Below are 25,654 nucleotides of genomic sequence, written 5' to 3'. Positions count from 1 at the left end.
TTAATTTGGAGTATTTCGTTTTTAATTTCAATATATTAATTTTTTAATCTTTTATTAAATTATGTTATGACCAGAGGAATCGGCAAATAACTGTATATAACATTATAAAATCAGACTGATGTCTGTTGAGATTTACTCAACGTTGTCCTGAACGTATTTTTAAACATAATTAATCAGTTGTTCATTCGGAATCGTCATTTCTAAAAAAATAGATGATATGTTTTTGTTGAGGACTCCACGAACAATCAGTACAAATGCTGTAACAGTCGGTTTTAGATGTATCAACCATAGGTATAATGGACATGGTTACTTCGCTTCACCATTCCAGTGGTCTTTTGTTGTGAGATTTCCTAGAATCTGGAGTATATTTGGTATGTTGTCTAATGTTTCTGTTATAATATGGCATTCTGTATTCCAGTATCTTGATTTTTTTCCTATTCACATCCAGAAGATAACAGTTCGGAGTTTTGTCATCGATTAAAGTTGCTGTACTTTAACATTAAATTATTGTTTGTGGAATCACGTGTTTGATTGTGATTATAAATATTTCCTTTGTCCAAAACATGATCCCTGTCCACGAAAAGGGATTTAACTCCAATCTTTTGCTGCATCATGTTGAAATCAGTTTTATAACTGAGGCTTAAGTCAACAACCCGACGCACAGTCGTTAACCAGAGAAAAAAATGTGTAAGGTTTTATTGCAAACTATCCATATTGGCTGAAAAGCAAACGAAAAAATGTATTTTAGAGATCACTATATATATATAAATGATGAATAGTTTAAGACAATAATACAAGTACATTTATTTCAGAATAATATATTAAGTTATAACATTATTTTCATCTTCAGAAAAAATGTTTATTTCGACGTTTCTTTTACAATGCAACATATGCATTTCAAAAAGTAATGATATATTATCTTCATCATAATCTTCTTCACGAATCCATGATGAAAGGAAGAACAATATAGATACCATAAATTATTTACCAAACGCAAGTATTTGAAAATATCTTTTATCTTTTAAAAGAAATGTCAACACTATGTATGAAAAGTACGTTCATTTGATTTGCTGTTCAATGTCATTCTACCTCACACTTAAGAGTACAGGAGCAGGGCACGACACAACTGACCAATACCACGTATTTAAGTAAAAGGGTCACGATAGACTATTTACACAATCGCTATGGAATGGAAAATATAGGTTATTTTTATACGGTAACGTTCGAAAAATAATGAATATAATTATTAATTTAAATTTAAATGAGAACCCTTAAACGTTTCGTAGTCCTATCATTCACGGAAAAATGACGAAATATCTATAAGGGGAAATACAATTTAAATTGATCCATCACATAACAGTTTATTTACAGTGAAATGAACATTTTTTAGGCAACCAAAGAGAATGGTTTATTTAGTTCCGTGATTAATTATTGCAGAGTAATTGTTGGTAACAAATTAAAAAATTGACGAATTGATTTTATATACATACAAAACAAAACTGTCAAAGCATAATCATTATTACATAGGCTTTGCCAGTTGTTTAATCAAATTGACATGTAACATCTTTGTCAATAAAATTTGATGCTTGAAAAACTGACATTAATTATGTAGTGTTTTTGTATCATTATCATACGAGGATGTTACAAAGAAAATAAAGATGCTAAATAAAGCAGCATGATTTTAACAAAAATATTAAAAGCTAACTTACCGGCAGAATAATCTGAAAAAACACGAAGGATGATGTACTGTGCTGATACGTATACTTGGACTAATAGGCTATAATACAGTTTTGCCTGCCTCTGATATATAAAGGAAGGCGTAAAGATCACGTGGTCGCCTTATCTGAAACATATGCTAAAAGTTTACTAACGATTGGCAGTTGCGTAGCATGTCGAGATGGGACGAAAACAAAATACCTTTCGATTATAAATACCATCTACAGAATTAATACAACATCTATTGCCATGCATGGAATGCATTAACATACATAATTTCTTTCTTTATTCCTCATATTTTTCACATTAAAAAGGTATAATGATATAACTTGATTAATATTTATATATTGACAATAAACGATCAACATTAGAAACAAATGAGAACAACGTATACAAATGGATTTCTTCACATTATATATATTTACTAATAGCTTCACCGGTACCATGGATACTAGTTATTTGCCTTATGAAGAGTTACTTTACTCTTGTTTTGTAAATTGTATATCACAACTTCCTTCTATTCATATGATTTTCAATTTGGCACGAACAGGGAATTCAATGAATGGATATCATTATTGCATTGTAAATGTAAAAACACTGATAAACGACATGAACAAATTCTTTGTAAAAAAGTGAGTGGGGTTGATTGGTGAAGACATGTTTGCCTCCATCAAACGTGAATGTGGTTGGGTGTTTACAAGACATGTTTTTGTCCATCAAACAAACAAGCGTCGATAGTTACACACCATATTCACTAAAACAATTTATTTGGAAACATGCCAGTAGAACTTCATGATCTGTCGGCGACCTGATTGTATATGGATTTCCATCAATTCCTGGTATACTGTGGAGCACAGTAACGTAATGTTTCACTTTCGCTTTAAGACTTCACAGAACTGCATGGTAGATATATCAGTAGTAGAGTATTGTTCAGTACATCCTATCAAACAAAGTCTGTCATACTATTTTATTGGGTATGTATGCTTCAGCCATGTGATCACAATGAAAATTCACAATGTACAAGTATGGTCAAAAACTAGACAACCACTATGACTTACATGTATATATTTGTCCCTTAATCTACCATATGGAAATACCATTCACTTAATGTGTTGTTATTCTATTGTTACTCAAAGCATTTCAACAAACACCCAGGTGTCATTTATTTAGGTGTATGTTGATGTGCTTCCAGTAACCTAAATAGAATACCAACACATTAAGTAAAATGTCATTTAATTCAGCCTTCATATAATTATGCGATATCCATAGCTTACTACCACTTTCATTATATTCCCTCGATATGTCAGCGGTTACTGTCACTGTCGTTATATACCCTAGATATGTCAGGGGTTACTATCACTGTCGTTATATACCCTCGATATTTCAGATGTTACTATCACTGTCGTTATATCCCCTCGATATGTCAGGGGTTACTGTCACTGTCGTTATATACCCTCGATATTTCAGATGTTACTATCACTGTCGTTATATCCCCTCGATATGTCAGTGGTTACTATCACTGTCGTTATATCCCCTCGATATATCAGGTGTTACTATCACTGTCGTTATTTCCCCTCGATATGTCAGGGGTTACTATCACTGTCGTTATATTTACCCTTTGACCATCTCATGAATTATTTTCAGTTTATACGTGTAATTTAACGAATAATAAACTGAAGCATTTAGTGAAAATTAGACTAAAGTACGGGATTTAGGTCAGGACATTATCGGAATCGAAACTCGGTTTACCTACACCGATTCCGAAATCGATTGAAGATATTAAGTTCTACTGGAGATGACAGCTAATGTTTAATGTGTTCATTATACCTTCCTCATTGTTCAGCATAATGTTATTGTTCAGCGCCACAGTAGTTAGGCTATTTTCTGTGTGCACGTAGACAAATGTTATACAGGTAGGTAGTTAGTCTGGCATCGTGCCTCCTGGTTTGGGGTCTGTCTTGAAAAGATCATAGATAGGTATTCCCATATATTATGTATATAACATGACGTGTTTGGAAATTACCACTGATTCTATTTTCATAGTCTTACGTCAACGATACCAATGCATGCTTTTCTACCGAATAAAAAAGACAATGAAAGGTGCTACATTGGTCTTCACATGGCCAACACCGATGGGGAGATATTGTATTTCTTTTGTTTACCAGTACATTTAGTTTAGGTGAAAACGCTCTGACGTTAAATAAAGATTTTTTTCTGAGATCATTTCGAAATAAAACAATGGAGGGTTACATATCAATAACTACATGTTTTTATAACATCCACAATTACTGTTGGTATCTATCCATCTAGTTATGTTTGCAAAATTCTTCCCAAAATCACGATCCATTGCCATATATTTCGTATTAAAATGACATATCCAACTTACTATTGCTGTACACAAAAAAAAATATGTTTTTCATTACAATTTGAAAGCAATGACATTATTATTACGGTGAAGATGCTGAAACCAAAAGGTCTTTAATGCGATTAGCACATCGAATTTAATGGACATTAAGACTCTTTACGGAAACTCTTGATACGGAGTGTTCACACGATGGAGTTTGATAATACACCAGTCTTGTTCCAATTTGACAATAGAAAGAATATGTCCAAAAAATGACCGTTTGAACTCCACTTGATTTCTTTTAAAATTTGCGGAAGAAAAGTGAAATATGTTGGTATTTGTAAAAATAGATGTAATAAATACCGTTTGATTGATATATTGAAAGTCTCAAGATGTATTACAAACAACAACAATGAACTGATTACTGATGATATTTAATATCGGTTTCATGTGTAGTAAGATTATATTTTCTCATCCAACAGTAAACGTTAAATTTGTAAAATAAAATATTCATTCATCTTTTATAAACTGTTTTTCAAGGAATTTTCGAACATGATTAAACACCTCTTTCAATTTTCAGGTTTCTCAAAAATATGGTTCTTTTATCAATGCCCATTCTTGAAAAGAAATTAAATAAGGATTATATACATTCCTTTTGACATTACAAGTTTGCCCAAACGTTGATTTGTCTCATCAGTCTGCTGGTGATATTGTCTACCTACGAATGAATCGAGAATAATCTACCAAAGGAGAATATATATCAATGTTTATTTTACATGTCCATGGTGATGATATGTATGTATTGTCCTAACTTCTCCAGTCCCGTCCAGATGGCGAACGGTCTCCTTACTGTCGCTCAAGTACATTGTACTCCAAACCTTTGCTGCATCATAATAAAACCAGTTTACAAACTGAGACCCAAGATGACAACATGATGCACAGTTGTTGACCTGGGAAAGCTGTCCTAGGGACTGTTTCTTAGAAACGATTCATACTTTCTGCGTTATCAAGCTAGCAAAACTGTATTGCCTGGAGAAAGAAAAAAAATAAACCGTTAATTTTAATTAGTGGTATGAATTTCGAACTATAAAAGTAATTTAAAAAAGCAATGCATGTAGTAGGGACGACATTGATGTAATAATGAAATTGTCTCTTTGAAAAAAATAGTGAGAAACTGTTGAATAATTATCAGATATACAATAACATATATTGGGTCTTAAATGAGTGCTCATTCCATTTGATATTTTATAAAACGAGCCTTAGATGTGTCTATTTGTGTGAGCCTTGGCGAGCAAAATTAAAACATCTAAGACGAGATGGGTTGAGTATGAATGTTTAGAACACATGCCGGTAAAACTTTCATTTTGTTGTTGTGATTACTAAAGCAACTAAATGTCAATTGCCTTAAAAGCGCGTGTTAAAACACAAACACTTTTGTTGTCAAAATTACAGTGCTTAATAAGATATAACGAAGTAAACAAATAATAAAATTTGAATTTGTAACATATCAATGAGAAATATGTGACATTCTGTGTATATATTACTTTTGAGCTGCCAATATTCAACGGCAATTATTGAGTTAAACTCACCAGAAAAATCCGATTAGCAGTCCACGTTTGTAAAGTTGATGTAGATACGTGTATTAGTGTAGTGCTTTGCCTCTTGAGGCCCATACAATGAGGATTTCAGATTTTCACAAGACAAAATATATTTATATATAATTGGCAAAATGTGTCATACTATTGTTCTTTTATGTGACTAGTGTTGGGTATTCATAACGTAGTTTTAACATTGGGTCGTCAGACTCTTCTGTGGTGGTAGTCTACTGTAACTTTATTAGATAAATAAAAAATACACAAATGTTGGTCTCATTTGAAAAATGAAAAAAATAGACAGGTGGTCGTTAAACACGGTGTCAATATATAGTAAAAACGCACTGGAGTCTAAAAAGCGGTTGTTATATCACGAAACACAGAAAAAAACTGTGTGATCAACTGGGAAAACTCCGAGGTATTAGACAGAGAAAGTAAACTCTTGAAGAGGCAGACAAAAGCAGCCTTAATTGTGGATACCCGCAGTAGGTCAGTAGACTCTCGGACATATACTACAAGGCGCAAAGATCAGGAAATGGAATTAGGAAAACTTTCAAAGTGTTTATCATCTTCCAAACCTATTTAGGATTTTGGATCAATATATCAGCTTTTCTCATATTTTATGTGTAACGATATATCACTATAAAGAAACGGCTAAAATATTTAAAATGAATCTTTGTAATTTACTTCTAAACTTAGAAAATTAAGTATGTTCGAATAGATTAAAACAAATAAATAATATCACAAATGTCCGAATATGAACCTGTCATAAACCGCGTGACAATTCTGCACCTGTCCGGTAAGTTAATCAACACCTCGCTGGAAAGGTATGTAGTCGTAGTCACGTGCATCAGTTTCGTTTTTTCGTGTTTAAAGTTTTTGTCCTTTCGTCATTTCGGTCGAAAAGACGAAATTAAAGTTTGTTAATTTGTTTCGTCTTTTCGACCTGAAAAGACGAAAATGCAAGAATTAAGATATTTGATTTTCGCCTTCTTTTCGGGGGGAAAAGACGAAAAGACGAAGTGGTACAAATCAGCCACCGTAGTAATCGGTTTCGATTCCAGCATGTTTTCTCTTTCTGTATTCGTCCAGGTCACAGGATGATCAATAAACTTTTACTTATGTTCGTGGAATATAAGATAATGGTTTCCTAATATGTCATCGCTTCAGTGTTACCTTGTTTAAAAGTTCACTACCATGGCGTGCCAAAATGTACTCAAAGTAAAAACAAAACAATAGACATGAACTAATCAAAAATAAAAACACGTTACAGATAGAATCGTATAGATATTAACGGAGACCCAGACCGACAACCTGAAGCACAGTCAATGTCGTTTAGATTTAGTAAGTCCATTAAGTAATGGATATCGATAAATTAGTTTCTAATTCTTGACAATGTTCTTCTGACGTTACAAAATAGGGTACCGTAAAAGGGAACTGTATTTTTAAAAGATGATATAACAAAATAAATTCTGTACATTTCATCTTGGCACCAAGCAATGTGAGCAGTTTTAAAATTGAAACATCTTTATTTTGCCAAACTGACCAGATCTGGGATCGAATAGACGCAGTACGGTCAGCAAATTATGATCGGTCAGAGTCACTTCCCTTCAATTTACTTTTTCAGTGCAAATGACACGCACGTTCTACCGAGCTGATCCATCTATGTGTATTTTTTAATTAAGGGTTATACATGTACAGCAACTTTAAATACACACTTCACATCTCCTTTGAAGTTAGAAAATAAATCGATTGATTAATTAATATCACAAATATGACATAATATAAATATCACAAATATGACATAATATAAATATCACAAATATGACATAATATAAATATCACAAATATGACATAATATAAATATCACAAATATGACATAATATAAATATCACAAATATGACATAATATAAATATCACAAATATGACATAATATAAATATCACAAATATGACATAATATAAATATCACAAATGATACATGTATGCATTTTTACATAAGGTTGACAGAGTTATCTTCCGTAATTCTTTTGCAGACTAACATAATAAATTAATAAATACGACAAGAGGGCAGATGGAGTAACTCCCCCTTTATCAATTTACTATTCATGTAAACATAAAAAGATAACGATATATTTGTTAATGTTATAATATACCCGTCAAGGCTGCCCAATGGCACCATTACTCTATATTATACAGGCAGAGCCACTAGCATGTGCTATCAGATCTGATAAGAAATAAAAGGAATACAGCTACCAGGATCAGATAATATTGAAACCAAATTAAATATGTTTGCGGACGATACACAGCTTATGAATAAAACAGAAAAATCTATAGAACAAACATTTAAACTACTAAAGATATATGAAGATGCATCAGGTGCAAAAATAAATTATAATAAAACAGAAGGTATCTACCTAGGACCATGGAAAAACAAAGAACCGATATTCAAAAAAATAAAATGGTCAAAAACTGCTGTAAAAACATTAGGCGTCTTTCACGGACATGTGATAAATAACGATAAGATATGGAGAGAAAAAATCCAGAAGATTAAGAGTTGTCTACAAGTATGGAAAACAAGAAATCTCACTTTTAAAGGGAAAACACTAATCATCAAATCTTATATTATATCCTTATTAGGATTTGAGATAGAAGCAAGAGGCATTCCTGAAAAGTATGTACAGGAAATAAACAAAATCATATGGGACTACATATGGGATGGGAAGGTCAATCAGATGGAAAGAAAAGATCCGATGGACTATGTCATATGTGTAATACTGAAAATGAGACTTTAACCCATTTGTTTTTTAACTGTTTATTCACAACACAATTGTTAGACATAATACATGCTAATCTTTACAATAATGAAAGTTTTGACACTGTAAATATGACATGGAATATTGATGAGGAGAAAATGATGCTCGGTGACTGCACTGATAATTCATTGAAAAATGCGATATACATCAGGAATATAAAAAAATACCAAAACAAATTATTTTCTCCTACATCAGCATTTCAAATTTTAAAAGAATTACTTAAAGATAATCTGTCATTATACATAAAAATCAAACAAAATGGGAAAAAGGAATTGAGAGTTTCAAAATACCGAAGTTTATTACAAAAACTGTGACGTTAGAACTACATGTATTTATAATTACTCTTTTATCACTCAAGTATATATGTGAGAGTTAGCTCCCCTTGTTGTTGATATCAATTTTATACTTTTTTGTGTTCATCATAATCCTTAAAACTAATATTATGGATTGATTAGAAGTTAAATTTAAAAATGTAAAAAAAAGAAAGAAAGTACAATGTAAATTAATTGTTTGAAATTACAAATATCAATTTATTTTGAATGGATATGAATGATTGAGAGGTAATTATGAATAAATGATGAATATATCTGTAAATAATGTGAAAGCGGTGAAAGTTTGTGTTCAAGATTAGAATAATCTATTTAAATATGGAAACTTGTGTGCAAGTCCTTCTGTGAAAGGACATAATGTTATTTATATGTCTATGGAATAAAAAAAAATTTTTTTGGAAAAAAAAAATGTTATTATTTAGATTTATATATAAATATTATTTCGTATAAATATAAAACTTTAACCATTTTGCCAAACATCACCTACAAACCAGCGGAAAGATTCTGACTTCAGATGCTGACTGAAACGAGGTACATTTGCATCATTATCATATATATTAACCTTCACAGAACCGCTGCTAAGAAACTGAAGGAAAACGTTACCGACAGGAACAGAGGGAGCAAGTTGTCCTGTCTGTGTTGTAAAATAAAGATGTTGCTTGACAATTAAGGTCATACATTTGGAGCCTGACACTGGGAGTGTCACACTAACGCCAGACAATGATACGTTCCCATTAGCAGTACAGTAAACAGTTCGAAAGGCCTTTCCAGAGTACATTGCATCCTCAAGAAGGGTGGCGACACTGAGCTCTACAACTCCTTTGTGAACGCTTAACAGTTCACTCCATTCCATTTTGTCTATATACCATTTAGTTCCTGTTGTGGTTGTAGTGTTCTGTGTGATATTCGTACTAACAAGCCCATAAATGAACTCTTGAACTGTGCCGGTAGTGGAGACTACAATGATGACTCTATGCAAAAGATGGGGTGGTTCAGTGAAACTTTCTATAATAGCCGAAATAATATCATTCTGAATATAAAGGGAATCAGTTTCAGCGGAAAATGTGTTGAAAACAATTCTGACCCGGTGTCCAGCGTTATCCACGAAGTGACGTAGGTCAGATAGGGAACCGTATAAGGTGTTACCGGAATCCGAGTTTTCGTAAACGAGGATCCAGTCAGTATCTAACATCCATGTCACCTGATCGTTTGATTTGACTGTTGAAATATGGTCACCGTTTCCACTTTTCCAATTCGTTATGTAGTGAGACCCGGAAAAATCCAAAACGTGACTTTGCCATATACAGTCTCCATCGATATTTGAAGTGTACTTATTGGCTACCGAAGGTATCAAGGGGACAGACCAAGGAAACTGGGCGACTATATCAGTTCCTAAATCGTTCAACACATTCAATGGCAAACGACTGTTTTCTACAAGAACCATGAAGTCTTGACCACTATGAAGAGCAGACGAAATGTCGTGTAACATGGTAACAGGTGTTCGGCACTTTCCTCCTGCAAACCAAGTCGAGGTTACAAAAGCTGTGAAATCACGTTCTTTCGAACCCAAGCCTACTATCCATCTCTGCTCTTGAACATACCCCGATGAGCAGATTAACAGTATCTGGTAGCTAAAGAATATGCCTTGGACTGTACTGAAGACCGACTGAGCACATACTTCCTGGTTGTTCACTTCGATGTGACTGATGCTGAATAACTGATCTTTTGAGTTGAGATTCCAGAGAAGTATTTTTACTTCTACGCCGTTTCTGACTTTTTCTATCAGCTCAGATTTATTTCCGTATAAAATATCTCCGTCGTGTGTTGTTTCGAAAACCTTCCCGTAGCTTGATGAACACGATTCTTGCGTCACTGAAGAAAAGGACATGATTTTGTATATTACATCATAAATTATAGAATAATTGTGATAATTTGGAAACATAATGATCGGGAGGCTGAAAGATGCCAGATTTCCAAAACTTCATTTTCAATTTTATTGATATAATACTGTATTTAATTATATGTTTGTTGTGTAGAAACCTTGTTGTTTTCATGGTAGCTATGAGATCTTGAATATAAAAACAACAAATTATGTTTTTAAATAATTTTACGAAATATTTAAACTCCAAACCAAGAAAGTACATGCAAATATTACATGTTATACAGTATGTTGAAACTAATTGATAATGATGACAGTTCAATAATAAGAATGGTGATTTCAGTAAAACATACCTGTAACGTAACCATCACTTGTCAGATTGTCGTTGCCCTGGAACATTCAAAGTGAAAGTAAATGTGTATAACATCAGGAATAAATACAAAGATAAATAATATATATAGATAAAACATGTTGATAACACCATGGTCCAGTTTAATTAAAAAAGAGAGATTAAGAATAAAAGTAATGTTTCACCTTTTTGGAGACTGTACAGTTGTTGACCGTGCTCATTAAAGGAGAATCACATGAGAATACTGCAGAAATATTCTCGGAGAAAGTGGTACAACTAAATACCGGTTCGCCATTTAACGCACACACATTAAGTCCAATGCAAGCTGTGTCGGCCGCGCACCATAATGCACAGCTCATGACAGATGAAGATAATCTGGTCTGGACGTGTGAAAAGTCCCAATATGTGTCATTACCACACCTCCAAAAGTCACCATCTATAACTCCGCAGGTTACATACACGACAAGTGGGAGAACACAACATATTGTCCTCAAACAGGGAGAGGCGATAGAATGTGCCATGTTTTATCTAGACGTTATAGGCTTAATTTCGGTAGATTGTCCTTACTTATATGTTTGACAAATTGTAAGGTCTATTGACCATGTTATTGACAAAGACGTTTCATTTAATCGGAAATCAATATCCATTTGTATCTTCACAAGTGTATGATAATGAACTAAAATGCATCAAATCAATTAACAAAAATGTATAGTATGTAAATAAAATGACACACGGTCAAACAAGGGGTATCCACTTCTAATTGGATCATTTTATTGTTCAGCTGACAATGAGTAGAAACACTTGTCTAAATATGTGTTTACAGTTGTATAATTAGTTAAACAGTATCACAGTTATATGGTCTGTGAGACGTGAAAGTATGGCTACAATTAACGATCATCTTCTCCTACTTAAGTAATACTTACCAGTAATACAGCAAGTGAGATGTTTGTTTGATTAGTGTAGGCATGGCGATATAATTTGAAATAACGATCATCCAAATTCCATGACACTCTTAAAATATGACCTCGATAATAGGTACATGTATACTATAAAGCGCATAATGCTCAGATTTGGAAAGAAAAACTTTGATCACGCATTAACACTGCTCAGCTGGTAGATAACATCAAATCTACATGTTGTTCCAACCATAGCAGTAAAATGCCACTAAATTTGAGAGAATATTTTTTTTCTATTATTTTGCGTCCAAATTTTTCCTTTGACAACGCTTAACTGCGGATTTGAGTTAAGCCTTAGACTCTGTAAGAAAGTATCTTATATCTGTCATTAAAACACCCTTAAAGCGACATCATTTGTTCCTATTTAAGGATGAATTCTTCTGAGGTTTCAGTCTCGTTGAAGTCTCGTTTCGACATAGATCAAAGAAATTCTTAGATTTTCAAATACAACTTATTTATATCTGTAGCAAGTTGCCAGTTGCAAATTTGGTCAAAAAATTACATTTCTATTTTTAGTATATTTTTTTATGCAGGGATTTTAAGAAATGGGCCATTTGGCGGCCATTTTGAAATTGTGTCTTTTTTCGCTTGAAGTAGAGCCACAGTTTTATCATTTTTTACTGAAATTGTTTTTACTTAAATCATCACTGCGCCAGCATTTTTAGCTGTATTGAGCTAATTTTTGTTGCAAATCTTTACTAGTTTCGTCGTAATTAAAATATTGAGCATTAATGTGTGAAATGATACACTTCTGTGACTTTATTTTTACATTTAATGGTAATTTGAGCACTTTTATTTTTTACTCTAAAATACTGAAAAATAACAAATATTCAAATGGGGAAAAAAAGTAAGCACACGGACCCCCCATTTTTCTTCTTGATTTAGAAAGAACAACCCTTTCCCTATTGATATGCAAAATATTAACAAAAGTTTAATACCAGAACTTTTTCTATAAAGGGTTAAATTTGGCAAAATAAGCTGAAAATGGTGCATTTTGTAGCTCAAAATTAAGGGGTAGGGGTAGCATATGTTGTTATTCTGAGAAAAAATATTAGTCTTATTAATCAAAACTGGCATATTTTTAAAGAAGAGAACTAGGAAATAATTTCTACAAACATCCATACATATCAAACACCTCATTAGGAAATTATGGCTTTAATCTCTTGTGTGTATGGTCATAACGGTATAATTCCCATAAAATCCAAGATTTTGTCAACTAGGTATCTTTGAGTGACAATAGCTCAAAAACGAGCACACGGACATATGTTTTTTCTTCAATTTTCTTTTATGGTATGAACTCCTTTTTCCAAAAATCTATATGAGAAAAAAAGTTTAATACAAGAAAATTTTGACTTCTCAGAGGAGTACATCCATAACACAATGCATACAGATATTGACGCATATCTAATCAATGATGACAAATCAGCATTGCATTTCTGTAATTTCAGTCTGAAATATTCAATTTTTGTTTACTTAACGAAACTTAGTGGTTCTTGTTTTGCCTTATGCTTTAGATCTGTATGGTAGGATTTTTTTGAAACAATTAAGGACGTTCACTCTTTCGGATCATTTGGTCTTGAAAATACTAGAAAATCCTGATATATATATCATGTTAATCCTTTTCAGTTTAATATTTATAAGCTATATCCGAAGAGGAAAAGCTAACGCTTTGGCTGTATCAAACGGTAATTACTTACCTTGGTCGATTCTACACCAATAAAATGTTTGAAGCTTTTGAATTGTTTTTCATCATAATTGGGGCAGCGGTGTCTAAATGTGTTGATATACCTAATTCTCCCATAACTATGCATGTTTCACAATGAGAAAACTACATTATGTGATAAATGTCATAGCAGTTGGTTATCATTTATGTTTACACATTCCAGTGTGTAAACACCTACGGCGCCTCTGATTGGTCAATGCCAAGATATCTTGATTCCGATTGGCTTTCAACTTCAAACTACTTTTCATAGCATATTTTCTTAAAAATAGCATTGTATTTACTGTATAACAGGTAAATGCTTATTCAAAGTATTAAATAATAGAATATTACTTCACTATTAGGGCACTATATCTTATGGCGGAAAGATATCATTACACATTGTATGGTGGTTAGTTTCCCTGAATAAAGACGAGAAAATGGTCACAACGGTATAAATGTAGAATTAAAGTTATGGAATAAATAAGTTCCCCAACGCGTGACTGTTGTTTATCATGTTTATATAAACTCTCGTTAGTTAATTTTAAAATTTTCAAAAGAAAATTAACTAACTCCAGTCTGATAAACATGATAAACAACAGTCATTTGTTGGGGAACCTCTATTTATATAGTTCGTTATAGTATTGAAAGTTGAAGTATGTAATTAATATCCACAGATCTGTCAATGTATGATCAACAAGCAAATTCCTAAGCTGATTTTCTTTAAGTTGTGAAATGTTTGAATGTGTTTACTGTATGAATCATTCTATGTTAAAATATAATTCCTGATTGTGTTTCCTTTGCTATATCTATTTTATTCCCATAACAACATGCTTTATTACTTGAAAATTACATATATTTGAAATCAAAACCTGTATTGGTAGTGCTATATCCGGAATTCATCTGATGTTTTGCAAACCGATATACAATTCACATTTAAGTATAGTAGTCTATATAAAACACGAAACAGTTTGCAAGCAGTATATTATTTATTGGTGATAACAAACTTTAGTAAACAAATTAATACGCATCGATTAATGATGATCTGCAATACATTCCCCTATCTGAAAAAGTAGCATTTAACTCACTGTTAACCCACCGTTCTTGACGTCATACCATTAGTCTGGGACTACTTTAGACGTATCATTTTCTATGACTGGCAGTAATGTTTCTCTAGGCATGCGTTTATAAGATGTCTTCAAATAGCTGATTCAGTTCTATACCAATTGAAGCTTTAAATTCAACTAAAAAAGTCAAAATAAAGCACACATTATCTTATTTCTGTACACGGTTACCTTTCACATGTACGCAGGAAAAATGTGCCAGTCATCTATATATGATGATCACTGCCACCGTAAATACACTAATACATCAGTACGTACAATGGATTACGCTATCTACGTATTTAATTTTTTACGAATACCACCACCTCAATGAAAATGTAGATGCATAAAAACCCGATAGAAGTAATATTGAAGAAAGCTTTTATACAGCACACCAACTTTCATTCGAGGCTACTAAGTTTTGAATTTTCCGTTTCAAAACAGTTTAGATCAAATTCACTTTGTGAATTAAATATAACTGGGGTTAGTTTAAATTTCAAAGAGATAAACATTTGCAAAAATAAACACCATCCAAAAGAAAGTTGTTTAATTTATGGACAGTATTATAAAGCATACTTACATGTTTTTACATCTCGAATAACTTTCTATGATTATTATTTTTTTAGCAGATAAAGCTGTAAAAGCCCAAACTTACTCTGTACCTAATTTGTAGTGATTACGTATTACAGAGTTGTACCCCCACGATATGTGCTAAATATAATCAAACGTAAAACGAAGTTGATTTAAAAACAAAAACATTTCTAACACTAATATGTGTCTCTAAATATATACGTTTTGTGGACACCGTTTATCATGAAACGAAACAATTAAGTTTTACCATGGGATACAAATCACGAAAAAAAAAAAATCGACATCGTGTATGACAAAATAATCCAATTACAAATATCTCACACAGCATTATCTCGCCGACCCAAAATCACTTTTAATTATTTTTTTTATAAAATCTAACTGATGGTTTCCTTCAAGAAATATAGTGTTTGGGATGGATTGTATGTTCATGGCATTGGTATTACACGCCATTGATATAGAAGTCATTTCATTCTTCGTTATCGCCGTGTTGATTTACAATAAATATAATCATAAAATAATATTCAGTAAAGATGGCTTAACTGCTATACGAGGGACGTAGCCATACAATTTCCATAATAATAATGTATACCAATATGGTATACAGCATTCAAGGTGCGATATCACAAAATGGCTTCACCAATTTTCACCGAAAATAAGAGACGAACTCACAGCGCTGTTTCCAGAACAAAGTTTTAACTTCTGGCTAACAATAATTCCATATCTTATCCAAAGTTTTCCATAAATCCGTATAAATGTTGTCTTTAAGTAATGTCATGTCCAACAAAATTAATGCTATACCATATGTAAAGCAAATGGTGTAAGATGCACGTCCTATAGCACAATTAATTCATAGACTGCTGTCTATAGCTTCATCTACTTGAGATAGTGAATTATTCTCACTCTTAATGAAGTCTTGTCTGTATCAATATTACACTTCCTCTGGAATATCGAAAAACAGTATCCTCTTCTGAATAAAATTTAGCATCAACAGATGTCATTTTATAATATTTCTATTTCAGTAGTGAATACTAATATCAATAGCACAACAGAAATAGGTGTCATAAATGGGAAGAGGTGTTCCTGTCCTAATACACTGTATGCAGAGCACCAATAAAAATTGTTATTCGAGTTCCTCTCAAAGCTCCAACAGTGCTTACAAATATGTCTGTTCCAAATCACTTCCCTTGCCTCACCCCACACGTCCGACCTGAGATAACGACAAACACAAAATGTAAATCTGTGTAAATGGAAGAGATATACTGAAAATTTCCGGTGACATTGTCCTTCAATACAATATGATGATATCAATGTAACACTTACTTGGGTCTGGATCGCATATATATCATAACACGGCAATCATAACTGGAGTGCCTCTAAACTGATGATAGGAATTACATGTACGACCATAATTATTGTATGTTTAAAGTGAATAGTCGGACAAAGAAAACCAGTCTAAATGCGTTCATTGGCCGTCCAAAAGTTCTCACATATTAATACGACGGTCAAGTTCTGCTTAGTTTCCCAGTTCTGACCATTAAAGTAAAGAAAATTTGAAAGCATTGAAAGCGAGGCTGTGTGGAAATGTAACCACGGACATAGTGAGCCGGGAGGACGTTTTAGAATTCCCATACTTTAAATTAATTTCTTCGTACGCAGACAGATTTTGACGAGAGATTTTATTTTTCCATTTCATAAGAAATTATACTGGATACATTCACACCATTTTTACCGACTTTAGCCATCATTGCCCGACTGTTCACTTTAATGTTAATTAAAAAATACTCACTTCTTGTTTACTGTGCCATTGCGGAATGCGTCGATTCTACCAACAGCGAAGCAAGCGTGCCCCTATATCATCCACATTCAGTTGTCGATACAAGACTGGGAATATTAAGTTTATATTAAATATATGGAAGTATTTTTTTGTCAGAATAAAACAAGAAGAGGCGTATTTATGCAATAGCCTCTTTTATATGAATATAACACATTGTAACATAGAAACAACAAATTGATATCATAAACAATCAAAATAAAAATGAAATATGTTCTAATGAGCCAATTCACTAAATAATGTAAGAATGCATAGATTTCCGATAATGTATACCCACGAGTAGTAATTTAAACTATGACTATGACAGGGTTCTACATAAAGAATCATAGGGATGTAGGGATATTATAAGTTATTTTGTGATGTTATTAGCATATGCACAATATTTACCATTCACAGGTATATATTGACATTCACTTGTCACTTCTACTATATAAACTAACTAAGGCAAAAATAAGTATATGACGGTATAACTGACATCCAAAATGTGACCTTTATGACGTCACTAATGTTGACGTGTTGACGTTAACTGATCACCGTCAAAATGGCTGTTCCACCTTGTGGATTAAATCGTCGTTGATAAACGGTTTTCCTGGTCTAGCTTAAACAATGTTAATGTAGAGACCCTAAAATGAATTGATAATGTAAATATAAGCATTAAATTATCTTTCTATGGTATCTTTGGTCTATATAGATGCCATAGGAAGATAGTTTAATGCTTAAATAACTATCTATACGTTTTTTATAACAAAGGAGGATATATATCACTCATCACAAATAATCGGATATCACTCTCTTGGGTAAATACGGATTTATGTAAATAATACTCACCGATTTGATTGTTTAAATTTGTCCGCTTTATCTAAAGAGATACAGAAAAGATATGTATCAGATGACAATAGCAATCACATTGTATAATATACAGATTGTTCTCGGATCATATCTAGAGTCAACAATGGTCCGCTTTTGGCGATACCCGTACCCGTAACTAATGATGAAATTTATTAACTTGGGTGATCGGGTGGTGTAGTGGTTAAGCCACTCGCCTTTCACCTAGCCGGCCGGGGTTCGATCCCCGGCACGGACGTGAAAAGGTTAGGGGTCACCTGCCCGATCACGTGGGTTTTCCCCGGGCACTCCGGTTTCCTCCCACACTAAGATCCCTCGCGCGCTTACATCCGGGCCATCGAGAGTGATTTACATAAGTTATATAACTTGTTTCGTAATCGATGTAAAATAAATAAAGTTTATTTTATTACTTATATATCTCATAACAACAGTAAACAATAATAATTACATATAAACGATGATCAACGTTAATAATGACTATTTACCGGCGATGAGCGTTAATAATTACCCATAAACGACGATGGATGAAGTCGTCACCAGTCATCATTCGCAAGTAACGACAAGTTGGGAAGAATTCTGCGTGGAGAACCCAAGGGAGATAACCACAGCTAATATTTGACTCAGATAGACAGAGGGACAGACCACAGCTAAAACACTTCACCACGTAGGTCCGTCCTCGATCTGAAGATAAAACGTTATTTTCATAAAATATCACTTATATTTCATTGATAAAAAAACTCGTCTGGTGTTATAACATATTTTATAGTAAATTTCATAATATCTGTAATATATAAATGAGAATACAATATTAACCATTAAAACACTATACCTTGATTGACATCCACATTCGAGAATCCTGCCAAAGCGACAGATCTCCTTATGAAGCGGCTAACGTCATGGGGAAAGGACGATATTCGGCTTTGGAACGAGGACAACTGAGGATTTTCATCCTTTCCAGGTTGGATGTACAACAACTTCAGTTGTCTGGATTTAATCGTTTGATTCAAGTTTAAGGGGGGAGACGTATCGTTCATTACTTGAACGTTGTCTTCGTGGAAATTGATCACACACGTATCACATGGACACATGCTTAGACACGCGTCGATACACCCATTGAAGCCTCCGCTTACATGCCGCATTCTGATCATGCTTTCATCGTTATCATTGAGTCCTGGAACAATTAATCTGGGCATGGTGTAGTGTAAAGGGACCGTTTCTGCTTCCTGGGAAACATATATGTTTCTACGATCCTGTCCACCGTTTTGAAAAGCACATCCTGAGAAGTGGGCATCATTAAGCACATGGTCGAACACAAAGTCGTCGGTAGATTTCTGACATCCTACACAGCGTACACGATGGTTGATGCCTTCGTATTTCAGACCATTTTTAATCAAGGGCATTACCATTCTTGGATGAAACCAAGTCCTGAACGAAATACTTCGCTCTATTTCATAAAAGTCAAGTTTAGCATAATGAACATTTTGCATTTTCAATGAAAAGTAGGAACCCATTTTATTTTGTTAATTTTGATGAAGAAACACAAACAGCTAGTGTAGAGTCTGTTGTTGTAAATACTGAAGCATAGCTAGCTCGTGCAATGTGCTTTCGGTGTTTTCCAACGTTCACAGGTGAAAGCGGGATATTTTTGGCTTGCCTTTTGGCAATCTCATATTTAGGACCATATATACTGAAGAAGTGCATCGGTGATTTGAATATGTAACATACCAGTGTCTTGTTTACATCTACAAAAGATACAATAGAAAGCAACGAACATTAGTATAAATACTATAAAACGCCATCATATTTATATTTTTTAATTGTCTAGAAATTCAAAACGTTCTAACATAACACGAATACGAATAAATCTAAGAAAAGGTATCGATATTACATCAATAGGCACATCTTTTTATCAAAATGTCGAAATGACGCTTTATACAGCAGGAAAACAATTCCTTATTGAAAACGTATTTCCCATCTTTTTAACACAAAATTACCTTAGTAATAATTGAAGGGATGTTCAATCATGCGTGTAGTTTTTCGGTAGTCACTTCAAAGCTCAATGCATATTTATAATAGTCTACGTAAAGCTATTCAGAGCGGCTTGTGACACTGTCATCGGTATAGTCTTACGGGTGTACTTCCTGTTTCATTTATGGAATCTGTTGGGATACATGGAATTAACAAGTCATCTTCTAGTAAAGATTATAGAAATCCATGGATTTTATATTTGATACCGTAAGTATTGGTATTTTATATTCAGTTTCCTAAAAATGTTGATATAACAGAAAACATCTTGTAATGGCAAAAGTGTCCTAAAAAGATACACACACTGATTAAACAAGAATAAATTTAGACATATTTATTTGATAAAATAATAAGTAACGTATGCAACATAGTTTTTAAATTTCGATTATGAACATTAGTATACCCAACATTCATCTATTAATATACACACCCAAACATGGCGTCATTTTAATACGCAATCGAGCGTGTACATTCCTGTTCTATTGTCAATCTATTTTTAGATAATGTTAAAAACTGTGACACTAAAACAGAACACAGAAATGTCCAAATTTCTAAATAGGTCTTATATGATGTTTTTTTTGTTATCCATTTTAAAACATTTACTTAAAACGTCCTATAATGTACATATATCTGTATATTTACATACACCTCTACTGAACAGCAATACGCAGAACATTTACAATTTCGCAATATTCTAATCGCTATAGAGTATGCATTATAAATATAGTAATGGAAACCATTTAGGATATGATTTTACAATTACTAAATTATAAAGATAAAAAAATAAAAATTTAAATAGAAAATGTGTATTTAGACCTTATGTTTACTTGGGTACACATAGGATCATATTGGGTAATGTGTAGAAACGGTCACATGATACACGCCATTTTTCAGGCCATAAATAGATGAAGAGGAAATGAAATGCAAAAGCCTCCTTTTTTACAATTATTCTCAAAATAACTTCATTATAACTTAGCAGTAGGTCTTCACGATAATTTAAGCTTCGCTTATAAATAAATTTTGTGTAAAAAATATCAAAATCAACTGCTCCTGACTCACTTATGTGCTATTGCGTAGTCAAATATATAATGCGCTATGTCTGTCTATTTGATTACACTAATTTTGAGTAGTTTCCTAATCTGTATATATCGCTATCAAAATATATTTGTACTGCATTGTAAGGCAACTTACTTTTAAATTAAGCCTTCCAATTACTCCTTCCTTACTGACCTCTTTTCTGTTGACACAGGATATACTTATCGAGGTGGCGTTGAATAAGTATGGCTAGGTTAAATTGCATGCGGAAGTGAACTACATATCCCGCCATAATATGAATGTTTTACGATTCAACCCCTCATGTCATTTTAATACGACCATTTTCAAATAAAATAAAACAAAAAGCACAGCTTGGTAATTTAATCGTATCTGAAGAACGTCCTACAATAATTAGTTTTTAAATTACATTTTAGTGGAATTTTCGTCCAATAGAAAAATGGCATAAAACCACGAGGCTAGAATTCTCTCCAAGACTAAGTACCTGCTAATTATTTGATTAATACAGAATATATATCCGAAAGAAAATAATTGCATCTGTATTATCTTATCTTATTCGCAAAATATATCTTTACCTAGTGGAAAGTTACTCTAGTACATGGCATTAAGACCCTGTTTAAACTAGTGATATTTTATATACCAATGTATGTATATCACTTCTAAGGTATATTTGAACATAACTAAGTTGATAAGAAGTGTGCATGCATCAGGTCTAACCTCCGGTAATACATTTTACTTGTAGATCGCTGTGTTGTTTATAAAGTTTGCAAAATATGTAAAATAAACTGTACATTTCAGTTCAGTAAGTCCACGGGGTTCGGCACCAAATAACCATGTCATTTTGTTGACTAGTGTCTATTGAACATACAAGGAGCGCTCTCTGACCGGATTCGACTTTGCAAAAGCATATTGAGTCCATTTTGATCTTGTCACATAGGAAGGCATTTCAATTATCTCAAATACGTTTATTTTATACTTTTAGGAACAATGAACATGAAACGAAGACTATTTTTGAGAAAAAAACTATTTTCATTGGAATTAATTTGAATGTCTCAATATATGCCATATTTGCAAGTTATAACATATGGCCGCAATTTGCACTATAATGTCAAACAGGATTCGATGTGTATGCTTCTGTAATGTTGAATCCGGTCAAACAAGCATTCCTTGTACATGCTATTAACACTAGTTAACATAATGGCATGGTTATTTTGTTACTGAAATATGTACATTTTTTTGCATACATGTATTTTGCCAAAATACCAAAGAACACCACAATCTACTAGTCAACAGTTATACCTCCTGGTAGACTTGATGCATACACACTATTTATCAAATTAGTTATGTTCAAGTACGTATACGAAGGGATATATAGGCGTACAAAATATCACTAGTCTAAAATCTTAAAGATACGTATTAAGCTATAACAGATGCATGCTCGTATAATGATTATACTGTAAGAAGTTTTTATGCCAAATGTTATTTCAATGTTTCTACTGTTTTATATATGTTAAAAAACGTTAATATGTTACATATGATATTAGCACAGAGTACTCACCACACTGACACTTAGTATGTCCGGTTGACTACAGGAACACGATTTGTTAGGTTTCTTTTAATTTTTAGCCGTTGTTAATACTGAACAGTCACCGCTGAGATTTCTGGTTAACCAACGATACTGTTTTATCTGCCTTAACAGAAATACTATCTATCTCGTTGGGTACCCTATTATGTGCTAAATATAGTAACGTTTTCTATATAACTGGTCAACCGTAACATAGTTATAACAAAAATATATTTTGTGTACGATGAACAGCCGTGAATGTTCTTTATACATTAAAGTTATATGTGCCGTAACTGGACAAAAATTTTGACATGTTATTTTTTCTTCATTAATCTATTGAAAACAACAATGTTTGATGAATTAAGCTGTGAAAGTCATTCAAATGACTTCAGATGCCTTATAAATATTAGCTACAACACATACATTATATACTGTAAAGTTGTTGTATTTTATGCGTTATGTATGTTTAGATGGAAACATACCTGTAGATATCACTTTACAATTACTAACAACACTGTAAAAATGTGAAATGAAATTGTAGACCACAATTTGGCTTCATGGTCTGACTATAGGTACTCATTTCAATTCACTATAGATGTAAATATCATGATTTTTGGCAATACTGCCAAAAATCATGTTCAGCTCTTATATGTGCTTGTAAAATAAAAACCTATGGATTGAAAGTAGTGTAATTCTCAAAATGATGGTTATTTCTGGTAATGAATAACATATTAAAAGCTGAGTATGAAAAATACGGCACATATAACTTTAACTCTGCATTTTATAAATATTTTTATAATTTTATACATGCAATGTCCTTTTAATATTCATTGAAATAAATAAATGATTTCAGATTTCTTTGTGATAGTTTAGAATGTAATATCAATTATATGTAAAACATATATTAAACAGAAAATGAAGTATAATATCAAAGTAAGATAAGTTCAGTTATTGTGTTATAATGAATAAATTGCTATAATTTAGCCACCCCTATCATATTATCATAAGTGAAAAGAACCATTGATACCAATCGAGATCTTCGTGGTAGTTACTATTACAAAAAAAAACATTTGTCTGAACAACAGTCTTATTGTGTTCAGATGTCATTCTATACCACATTTGCATGATATTGTTTACAACCGCCATTCTCATGCAAACGTCAAACGTACTCAATGTGAATACTGGTGTCAACAAACGTGCATGTTAGATACAGTGTTAGCTCTAAGCCTATAATCATATCATTTACCGCCATCATACGGAATAACCCGACATCCTATCCTAACTTATACCAACACTCTGCAAATCCGACATCCTATCCTAACTTAGATCAACATTCTGCAAATATCGACATCCTATCCTAACTTAGACCAACACTAGGCAAATCCGACATCCTATCCTAACTTAGAACAACACTAGGCAAATCCAACATCCTATCCTAACTAAGACCAACACTAGGCAAATCCGAAATCCTATCCTAAATTAGACCAAAACTAGGAAAATCCGACATCCTATCCTAACTTAGACCAACACAAGGCAAATCCGACATCCTATCCTAACTTAGACCAACACTAGGCAAATCCGACATCCTATCCTAACTTAGACCAATACTAGGCAAATCCGACATCCTATCCTAACTTAGACCAACACTCTGCAAGTCCGATATCCTATCCTAACTTAGACCAACACTAGGCAAATCCGACATCCTATCCTAACTTAGACCAACACTCTGTAAATCCGACATCCTATCCTAACTTAGACCAACACTCTGCAAATCCGACATCCTATCCTAACTTAGACCAACACTAGGCAAATCCGACATCCTATCCTAACTTATAACAAAACTAGGCAAATCCAACATCCTATCCTAACTAAGACCAACACTAGGCAAATCCGAAATCCTATCCTAAATTAGACCAAAACTAGGGAAATCCGACATCCTATCCTAACTTAGACCAACACTAGGCAAATCCGAAATCCTATCCCAACTTAGACCAACAATAGTCAAATCCGACATCCTATCCTAACTTAGACCAATACTAGGCAAATCCGACATCCTATCCTAACTTAGACCAACACTCTGCAAGTCCGACATCCTATCCTAACTTAGACCAACACTAGGCAAATCCGTCATCCTATCATAACTTAGACCAACACTCTGTAAATCCGACATCCTATCCTAACTTAGACCAACACTCTGCAAGTCCGATATCCTATCTTAACTTAGAACAATACTAGGCAAATCCGACATCCTATCCTAACTTAGACCAACACTAGGCAAATCCGACATCCTATCCTAACTTAGACCAACACTCTGTAAATCCGACATCCTATCCTAACTTACACCAACACTAAGCAAATCCGACATCCTATCCTAATTTAGACAAACACTAGGCAAATCCGACATCCTATCCTAACTTAGACCAACACTCTGCAAGTCCGATATCCTATCCTAACTTAGACCAACACTAGGCAAATCCGTCATCCTATCATAACTTAGACCAACACTCTGTAAATCCGACATCCTATCCTAACTTAGACCAACACTCTGCAAGTCCGATATCCTATCTTAACTTAGATCAATACTAGGCAAATCCGACATCCTATCCTAACTTAGACCAACACTAGGCAAATCCGACATCCTATCCTAACTTAGACCAACACTCTGTAAATCCGACATCCTATCCTAACTTACACCAACACTAAGCAAATCCGACATCCTATCCTAATTTAGACAAACACTAGGCAAATCCGACATCCTATCCTAACTTAGACCAACACTAGGAAAATCCGACATCATATCCTAACTTAGACCAACATTCTGCAAATCCGACATCCTATCCTAACTTAGACCAAAACTAGGAAAATCCGACATCCTATCCTAACTTAGACCAGTACTCTGTAAAATCACATCTGACATCCTCCGATCCTAAACAAATCGAATCCTATCCTAACTTAGACCAACA

General features: G+C 33.2%; 1 protein-coding gene and 1 long non-coding RNA gene across 7 annotated transcripts; both read right to left on the bottom strand.

Moving 5' to 3' along the window:
• LOC138334000 (uncharacterized) lies at positions 1 to 3,561 on the bottom strand. Its single transcript, XR_011210065.1, has 3 exons — positions 3,544 to 3,561; positions 1,710 to 1,843; positions 1 to 718 (listed from the first exon to the last, which is right to left on the bottom strand). It is a non-coding gene; the product is annotated as an uncharacterized lncRNA (long non-coding RNA).
• A 917-nt stretch (positions 3,562 to 4,478) lies between these two features.
• LOC138333959 (uncharacterized) lies at positions 4,479 to 22,831 on the bottom strand. 6 transcript variants are annotated; one of them, XM_069282713.1, is made up of 9 exons: positions 22,686 to 22,831; positions 18,879 to 19,791; positions 18,558 to 18,730; positions 18,032 to 18,062; positions 17,159 to 17,253; positions 11,209 to 16,579; positions 11,028 to 11,064; positions 5,650 to 10,667; positions 4,479 to 5,089 (listed from the first exon to the last, which is right to left on the bottom strand). In XM_069282713.1, the coding sequence occupies exons 2-5, from the start codon at positions 19,558 to 19,560 to the stop codon at positions 17,195 to 17,197; spliced, it is 945 nt and encodes a 314-aa protein (XP_069138814.1). In that variant the 5' UTR covers positions 19,561 to 19,791; positions 22,686 to 22,831; the 3' UTR covers positions 4,479 to 5,089; positions 5,650 to 10,667; positions 11,028 to 11,064; positions 11,209 to 16,579; positions 17,159 to 17,194. The 6 variants fall into 6 exon arrangements, with proteins under 6 accessions (XP_069138814.1, XP_069138800.1, XP_069138808.1 ...); XM_069282699.1 differs by lacking the exon at positions 22,686 to 22,831 and adding an exon at positions 21,266 to 21,393; XM_069282707.1 differs by lacking the exon at positions 22,686 to 22,831 and adding an exon at positions 20,044 to 20,182.
• Between the last annotated feature and the right edge of the window lie 2,823 nt (positions 22,832 to 25,654).

Source organism: Argopecten irradians, chromosome 1, assembly GCF_041381155.1.
Source record: "Argopecten irradians isolate NY chromosome 1, Ai_NY, whole genome shotgun sequence".
Lineage (NCBI taxonomy): Eukaryota > Metazoa > Mollusca > Bivalvia > Pectinida > Pectinidae > Argopecten > Argopecten irradians.
This window is presented reverse-complemented; position numbering and strand designations above follow the sequence as displayed.

Excerpts from the sequence above, each read along its gene's own strand:
- LOC138333959 (XM_069282689.1), bottom strand. The coding sequence starts at position 11,544 with ATGGCACATTCTATCGCCTCTCCCTGTTTGAGGACAATATGTTGTGTT. Across the intron at positions 11,065-11,208 it reads ACTGTACAGTCTCCAAAAAG|GGCAACGACAATCTGACAAG; the intron begins GTGAAACATTAC and ends TGAATGTTCCAG. Across the intron at positions 10,668-11,027 it reads AAGTGATGGTTACGTTACAG|TGACGCAAGAATCGTGTTCA; the intron begins GTATGTTTTACT and ends CCTTTTCTTCAG.